This window comes from Miniopterus schreibersii, assembly GCF_964146895.1.
Source record: "Miniopterus schreibersii genome assembly, chromosome: 9".
Taxonomy (NCBI): domain Eukaryota; kingdom Metazoa; phylum Chordata; class Mammalia; order Chiroptera; family Miniopteridae; genus Miniopterus; species Miniopterus schreibersii.
In genome coordinates, this window is record NC_138118.1 from 78,024,430 (window position 1) to 78,033,226 (window position 8,797).

At 39.4% G+C, this 8,797-nt stretch overlaps 1 protein-coding gene across 1 annotated transcript; it reads right to left on the reverse strand.

The window, feature by feature from the left end:
- Nucleotides 1–351: 351 nt before the first annotated feature.
- LSM5 (LSM5 homolog, U6 small nuclear RNA and mRNA degradation associated) lies at nt 352–4,510 on the reverse strand. The gene is made up of 5 exons (XM_081147676.1): nt 4,428–4,510; nt 3,099–3,194; nt 2,780–2,807; nt 1,957–2,029; nt 352–1,553 (listed from the first exon to the last, which is right to left on the reverse strand). The coding sequence occupies exons 1-5, from the start codon at nt 4,471–4,473 to the stop codon at nt 1,521–1,523; spliced, it is 276 nt and encodes a 91-aa protein (XP_081003802.1). The 5' UTR covers nt 4,474–4,510; the 3' UTR covers nt 352–1,520.
- Between the last annotated feature and the right edge of the window lie 4,287 nt (nt 4,511–8,797).

The following is an 8,797-nucleotide window of genomic DNA, read 5'->3' on the forward strand; positions in this document are numbered from 1 at the left end:
AGAGAAAGCAGTCCCCCAACAAGGGTCAGAAGCAGTGGCTCCTGAGAACCAACTGTTAAACTTTGAGGAAATCTGCAAGCCCGCTGTTAAACCCTGGGCAGCTTAAAATCAGCCGTAGCAGGAGTATTTACACCATGAAAATAAAAAAATACCACAGGTCAGTGCTTTGCTTTTAGAAAATAAAGTTGGGTCCTTTCTCATGTGGAAACACTAAAACTGAAGATGGATTCAAGACTTAAACGAAACAAAGAATATAAAAAGTACCCAAAAAGCATAATATCAGCACAAAGGAGGTCTTTCTAATCCCTGAGCACCAGACAAAAACCATAAAGGACAAGACCAACATATAACTACATAAAAATATTTTTTTTATTTATGTCGAAAATGTACCCCTAACAGGCAAACTACAAACTAGGGAATTTACCTGCAAAATACATGACTAAGAGTAACCTATTAAGAATTCTTACATATTAGTAAGAAATAAGACAAGCATCTCAATGGCAAAAGCCTCACAGAATTCACAAAATACAAAATTAATACAGAAAATTTTAACATAGCACGTTTTGCCTACCACAATGACAAAAAGAAAAGAGAGAATACAGCCAATGGTGGTAAATATGTAAAGTATGAAAAACTGCTGACAAACGTTTTGTTGGCAACAAGATGATATATACCATTTGACCACTTTTCTGAATTTCTTTTAAGAAAAATAAAAATGCATAAAGGTTTAGTTAGACTACTGTGACCAATAATAAGAATAGGCCAACTAAATTACGGTAAATCCAGTTAATGAAATACTGTGCACACATTAATGTCACTGAAATATCTGGCATGGAAAGATGTTCGCCACTTAAATTTTTTAAAAGTCTTAAATGGAGGCCACAAAACAGCGTAATCAGGGTGAACAAGTTTTTGTAAATATAAAATGTGTACTGAGAAAGTCTAAGAGTACAGGCAGTAAAGCACAATAAATGTTTTCCTTTTCATTTATCTGCAGTTCTACAATGCACAGACTACCTGTCTACTTTTGCTTCTTTGTTTTTAATAGAAGTTAATGGAACTTTTCAGTAGAAAAATGCTAATTTCAGAGCATCACAGTTTGAATTGAACTGAATCATTCCAGGTTAAATGCACCTGGTTCAAAATCAAAGTCTGCCATTTTATTTGGAACAATTTTTGAGAATTAATTGGTCATGTAAATAAGGAAACAAACAGGCATGAAATGATAAGAGAGCAACTGACAAAATAACTACTAGCTTTGTTCCAGTGGCTACTGCAGTATAATAAATAAAATTACAATTAACCAAAAACACCTTTATTTTAGTCTTCGATGTTCTAATTTTTCCCCCAAGATAAACATGATTAACTTAAAAAATAGCATTTACAATGCCTCTTCAAAGCATTCCCCTTTAACGGGAAACTTGGCTTCACAGAATCCAGACATTGAAAGGTTTAAAAAAATTATTTTTTGTTGTCATTATAAGACAAAACAGAATCTAGCATAAGTCAAGGGAATCCATTCATACTTCAGGTCCTTCTCCTCCAGGAACCAGCTGCAAAGGAGGAAAAAGTTTAGTAACACCACCACATCACCTAAAAACATCGGCTGAGAGCTCCTCATTGACCAAAGCCACTTCTGCCTCTCCACCCCTCCCTCACATCCCCATTTTCTCCATGGTACCATCACAATTCCACCACCATCAATCAATACTTAGTGCCTCAACAATAATCCTTAGTAAAATAAAAGATTAAAAAGCACAAGTAAACTTATCTTCAGGCCTAACGTCATCTTCAATGGCTCAGCTTTCAAGTCCTAACCACCAGAATATCCCTTTCCTACCTAAAGTACCACTGGGCACGACTGGGCCATGAACACGTAGTCAAGCAAGTTAGTTCTGTAATCCCTTCCCCACAAAAACGATCTAACATCAAAATAAAACAGCTTTACTGTCTTACCATTGTTATATTATTTCCATTTAGCAAAATCTGGTCTAATTTAGTAATCCTTCTTCCTTCTGGTGTGATTTCACTAAATGAATAAAAAATAGTCAAGATAAACAGAGATAATGAGAGCGAACATTTTTATCCCTAAAAAGGTTATTATTGTATATAAATGAACATGAGGTCAGACAATTATATGAATAGTTTTCAGAGACAAAGGTTACCCACTGGATGATATACACTCTTCCCCAAAGGCAACAGAGTGGACTGGCTGGCCTAAGGCCCACATCCACTAGGGCTGATGTAAATAAGAGGAGCTGAAACTTGCTAAGGAGATCAAATATGAAATAAAATGTTTACTATCCTCACTCTTTTACTATTACTTACTACTGATTCCTATCCACTAAACCAATCGGCAATCAATTTAATTCTGAAAGCATAGATACTGGTTGCAATCTTTATAACTTATATAATTGAGCCATCATTTACATTTTATCTTATACATAAATTGCAGGGCAATTGATTTCCTTAAGAGCACTACATGCTCTTACTATCAATTCCTTGATTTGACCTGAGCCCTGTTTTTCTTATCTTTTACCTTAAAGTTTTGTCTCCACCAATTTCCTAGCAATTTAGTAACATTGCATTAAGGTAACAACCCTCAGATCCAAATTTACTAGCATGGTGGCAGGAGATAAAATTTCTGTCTTTAAGATAATTCCAACAGGCAATGCCTTCTCACACATCATTTTCTTGACTCAACAGTACTAAAATTGCCTTAAATTAAAAAGAGAGATTCCCCCCCCCCCCGAATTCTTTAATTTTTAACACTACTCACAATTCAGTGACATCTTCCAGTACCATATCTGAAATTTGGTGTTAAGAAAATAAACGTATCAGGTTGAATTTACTCTGGCTTTCTGCCTTGTTCAGTTTCAATTGTAACATTTAACACAATGGCTCGAATTCAAAAAGCTTCTGACTGGGAGGAACTTTATCTTCTTTCAGTTACACATCCACCTAAAATACTATCACAGCTTCCCTGACAATGTATTGCTTTTTATTGTAATTAACAGTAAGTAGACTGTCTATAGTTCTTACTTCTTTGTTAAATAATGAAGAAAAACCCATTCCATCACCATCTTTTAAAAGGATACTGACAAAGTCATCAAATCCTAGAAGCGTGCCAACAATTTCCTTATCACTCTTCATCACGATGTGAATTCTTGATCCTATACACTTGTCCACAAGCTCTGTGTGTTTTTTAAGGGAGAGGGAAAAGATTATTTACCAATTCATTTCTTCAACACATATTTGAGCCTATTGGCATTTATTACTTGCATACAGTGAGATAAGTCAGGAAACGCATCCATTCAAAAACTTTAGATCTTACACTACGTATCTGTTCAACCACTACATTAACAAAAAGTTTTCCCTGTTCTCCCCTCCCCTCTCCTTTGTAGCAATTCATCACGGTTGTGGTTTTATGTTAGATTGCTTAATTAACACATGAGGCAGCCCCCCACCCCCACCCAGACTCTCAACTCCATGGGAGCAGAAACAGGTGGTTTTTTCCTATCACTGTGTCCCCAATGGACAGTGCCTGGCATATGCTGAGTACTCAGAGCCTGTCACTGAAAAACAATTGTTTTAAAAGTTTGTCAAATATAGAAAAAAAAAACTTCAGTCACAGCCGCATCCACCAACTCAATCATTCTCAGCTACAAAATATGAGGGAGAGAGGCATAACTGTCTTCACCAGAGATTGCTTCTTGCCGCTGCCTCCCTCCCCCTAAGTCTGTCCTCTCTACTCTGATCAGCAGCTTGCACATCTCTGTAGCCGGCTTGGCGCTGTGTGGCTCGCTGTTTATTTGTGCAGTACCCTGTCTCCTCCACTGGTTTGCGTGCTGGTTAGAGGCGGCAGTGGCCGTGATTTAAATTTGTTCAATCGCGCCCAGCCACGCGGGGCCGCGGGGATGCTCAATAACTGCTTGTTGAATGAATGAATGAATGAATGAATGAATGAATGAATGAATGAATGAATGAATGAATGAATGAATGAATGACAATAGAGCTAGTTTCCAGATCCCTCTTTTTAAGGCTCATTCAGAGCCCGGTGCTTCTCTCTATAACCGGCCGGGTAATGACAGGGTCTCCTCTGGGGAGTAAAACGGAAGGCTGAGGAGTGGGGCTGCTCACAACGAAGCAGGCTGGCGGCGCATCCCCTAAGTGTAGACCTTTTTCGGTGACAGTGTGGGTCGGGGGGGTCACGAGTCCCAGCCCAAAGGACCCCCACCACGCTGAAGAGACAGGGGCGGCCTGAGGCGGCAGGGACTGGGAGCCCGGAGACACGCCGCGGAGGAGGAAAGCAGCGGCTCCGACACATTTTCCTACACTCGGGCCGGGGCAGCCCCGGCCCGCGGCCCCATGGCCGCCAATCGCAAGCTCCAGCTCCTCGCCCCCGTTTCCCGCAGGACAACCATTACCTAGAGGCAGCAGCTGCGACGGGTTAGTGGTAGCGTTAGCCGCCATCGCGACGCCGGAAGTGCTCTGCACGCTACGACGTCGGACGGCGAGTTTGAAAGAGCGCGCTTCCGTTTCCCGCGACTCCGCCCCCCACGCAGCCCGGGCAGGCCTGACCAATCGAAAGCCGAGCGTGCGATGGGCAGTCCACGTGGATCCCGCTGGGGCCTGTGCTTCCCGGTGGTGAGATCCCGGGAAATGTTTCTGTCCGCGGACCTTTCTGTGGTCTCGGCAGGTACCCGCTCTCCCCTCGAAGTTTCCGAGAGAAGTTAAAAATATCTTACTTGTGAATAAGTCATTGAAGGCTCATTAAGGAAACCCACAATCCGCAACTTTTGTAAGCTTTTCTAGGGTGGGGATATAAGTGTTTTCTTTTTCTACGGTGTGTAGTTCATTGTTCTTTACCTTGTTATATCGAGGAGTCTAATTTTTAGACATTTTGTATTCACCGTTTCTTAAACGCTTTGTCTAACGGGCAGCCACCAGATGTCACTCTGTTAATGTCATCCCTCCTAGGGCACCTTAATGCTTTTGCACTTGTTTTCAATAGCAAGCAAATTCTCTTAGTCTATTTTATATTTGTATCCTAGGAACTTAAAGAACATGAGTCATTGATACGACAAATGGTTGCAAAGTACCCATTATTTATTCACTGAACAAATATATATTAGTTGCACACTCTTTGTCCAGCATCTTGCTGAGCATAAACCAGCCTACAGGACAGAACTACAGCCCGGTCCATGCGGCTCGGCGGTGGAGCATCGACCTGGGATCCAGGAGATCGCGGTTAGATTCCGGTCAGGGCACGGGCCAGGGTTGGGGGCTGGATCCCCAGTGAGGGGCGTGCAGGAGGCAGCCGATCAATGACTCTCATCTTTGATGTTTCTATCTCTCTCTCCCTCTCCCTTCCTCTCTCTGAAATCAATCAATCAATTAAATAAATAAATAAATAAATAAATATGCTTACTCCTGATCTTCATGACTAACCTTTGAGACAGGTGTTAGGATGAAGTTCCTCATACTCAGGTTAAATAATTTGCCCACTGGCCACATAGGTAGCTTGGGGAGCTTCAGAGGAATTGAGAGCCGGGTGGTGGAGCGTGAGTGAGAATCGGATGGGCAGGAAAGGGCAGCAGCAGCCCAAGCAGAGGGAAGACCGTGTGCGATTGTCATGTGTCCACCTCCAAGCCTCTCTTGCCGCACTTTAAATCTTACATACTTCCTCTAAAGTTTGGCTTAAAACCCTTCCCTTCCCAAATGTTTCCCCTAATAACTCCCAGTCCTTAGTGATTTTACTTTATTGCTCTTAGGATGCTCTGCCCCCAAGTTCTGAGAAATCCTGTGCATCCTTCAAGACCAATGTGACTATGTCTGCGAAGCTTCTGTGACTTGCAGACTTGGTGGGCCACCATTATCCTGCAACAATGTTAATAGCTCTCAGCATGCTCTGAATGTGTTCTCTTATAATTATCTATCCAAGGAGTTGCCACCCCCAGGAAAAACTGTGAGTTCCTCAAAGTCAAGAACTTTGGGAAGCAGTATGGTGATTAAATCCATTGGTTCTTAAGTGAAATTACTTTGGTTCAAATCTTGTCTCCAACACAATTCCTTCCAGTTATTTGACCTTGTGCCAGTTATTTAACCTTTGTCTCAGTTTACCCACTGGAGAAAACAAGGATAATAGTATCTACCTATAGGATTGTTGTGAAGATTAAATGAGCTAATCCATCAAAAGTGGTTAGCAGAGGACTGGCACATTGGTGCTTATGTATTAAATGTGAGCTATTACTGCTAATTTATCTTCGTTTCCTAATACTTAACATGATGCTCTCCTTTAGAGTGGGTGCTACAAAAGCTTGCATTACTAGCTGGTTTCACATTCATCTTATTTTTATAGCTAGGCATTAGCCACTTTAAGGCAGCAATTTCTTTTTTCTCTTTTTTTTCTTTTTTAAATGCACTGTACTTACTACACACAGTTCTGGTGTACTTTACAGTCTAATGAATGTTCTTTAAGTTGATTCTCACTATTTCAGCCATACCCATGGATATCCTCCCAGATCTTCATGAGATTCTAAAGACAAAGTAATGCCAAATTTGTTTGTAAAGCCCTTTTCTTTTCTATCACTTTTCTTGTTTTCTTTTCTATCTCTTTTCTTCTTTTCTTTTCACCATACCGTGAGAGTAGAGACCAAATTCAAGACACTGTCCCTACTTGATAGAGTTTAAGATTCAGGAAAATATGCTGTAAGAAAAGTCGATACTTTGTTTTCCATTACAGTAATAAAGTGAACATTAGTGATTTTCAATACGATTGATAAAGAGTAAAGGAAGTCTCTCTATAGAGTAGTACTTGCTTACCTGTGGTTTTAATTTCCGTGGTTTCAGTTATGCTTGGTCAATCGTGGTCTGAAAATATTAAATGGAAAATTCCAGAAATAACTCACAACTTTTAAATTGCAGGCCGTTTGGAGTAGAGTAATGAAATCTCCCATCATCCCTCTCATCCCATCTGGAAGTGATTCATGCCTTTGCCCAGCGACTCCAGGCTGTACATGAGCCCCACCCATTAGTCACTGAGTAGCCCTCTTGGTGACCAGATTGACTGTGGCAGTATCTCAGTGCTCACATAACCCTTATTCTGCTTAATAGTGACCCAGAGCACAGGAGTAGTGATGCTGGTGATTCGGATGTGCCAAAGAGAAGAGCAAAGCTTGCTTCCTTTAAGTGAAAGGTGAACTATTTCAATTTAATAAGAAAAAACATAGCATATGTCCCTGCAGATAAGGGGGGACTACTGTAATCTGAAAAAGGAGATAGAATTCATCACACAGTAGAGTTAATGGGGATTGCAGGAAGGGAGTGGTTTTAGTTTATCCTGTTGTTTCCTGAGGCAAGATACAAAAGAAACAACAGGCCAATTCCAGACAGAGTTCATTTTTAATGAACTCGAAAACATGGTCTAGCTCTGTTTCCAGAAGTCATAAAATAGAATTTATATCCACCAGAAAATATATGTAACTAGAAGAGGCTCTTCAATGTATTATGTGTTCAGAAAAGCATTTCTAACTTTGTCCCTGGAGATATATATAAAAAATACAAGCGGGTTTCCTTTCATAATAATGTTCAGAAAGGATTCCATTATCTCAAATTACTTCCAATCTTGATAATCTCCTTCCAACACTTTTCATAAGAGGATAATTTTCGGGGGTTTTTTTCCTCAATACATATTTGTCCTTATAGACATCTTATTAATGCATTTATTATATTAATACAATTCATAAAAAATAATGTAAAAGTTGCTATTCTAAACTGTTAAATGGGCCAGTCTGTATATAGAGATGGAAAAAATTCTGGAAATTCCCTTGCTTAGTTTTTCTCCCAATTTCCCCCATAATGTAGCTTCTTTGTTCACAGCATATTTTAAATGGTATACTTTTTAAACATTTAAGTACTACAATAGTTATGAACAAATTATTTAATCTTAGTTGGAGCCCTAGGATGCAAAGAAACACAGATTTTTATAAAGCTGTTATTGGGTCTCCTGCACAATGAATTAAAGAATTGAGGTTCACTCTAGATAAAGAGTTCTAAAATGCCCCAGCCTTACATCTTTTAAAAAAGATATTCAATTAGACTTTACTTTTAGCTATTCCAATTGTAGAAAATATCAAGTCAGATGGAAGAAAACAGTAACATATTCTGCATGCAAGGAATAAAATAGTTTCACACAGTTCTGAGCCAACGCCAAGAATTTTGTAATATAGGAAAAAAATGATAGCCACATCTTGGAATTTTTCTACAGTATTTTTATTAGCATCAAAACAGTTCTACTGAATCATAGAAACTAAACTTGGTCATAGGAAACCTACTGTTTTTCTCAGCTATACTTGGATTAGGTCCTTAAATGTCAAGGCCTAGAGTGGGAAATATCAGCTGCTAAGGTTGTTTAAACTAAGGGAGGTGCAACTATAATGATTAACTTCACAGCCAATTACTGTAGTGATCTGAAATTCTACTTGAAGCAGGCACCTATCTTTAGTTTACTCCCATGCTGTCCTGGATAAGACTTGTTAAATCTGTTAGTATTTCCATTATTCACTTTTAAATTGACATAGGATGAAATCCAATGCTTTAAAAAAAACACTGAAGTAGTACAGCATCAAGGAAATGAAAAACCCTGGTGACAACAGATCCCATATAGTTTGTGCTGATCAGAGTACTAAACCTAGAAACAAGATAGAATGAAAATAATGTTGTTGTTTTAATAGCAGGACTAGAATAATCATTTTACAGGCCTCCCTGTAACCTTCCTTGATTGTCAAGAATATTC

Coding starts and splice junctions, on each gene's coding strand:
- LSM5 (XM_081147676.1), bottom strand. CDS start 4,473: ATGGCGGCTAACGCTACCACTAACCCGTCGCAGCTGCTGCCTCTAG. Junction 3,195..4,427: donor GTCGCAGCTGCTGCCTCTAG/GTAATGGTTGTC, acceptor AAAAACACACAG/AGCTTGTGGACAAGTGTATA. Junction 2,808..3,098: donor AGGATTTGATGACTTTGTCA/GTATCCTTTTAA, acceptor ACCAAATTTCAG/ATATGGTACTGGAAGATGTC.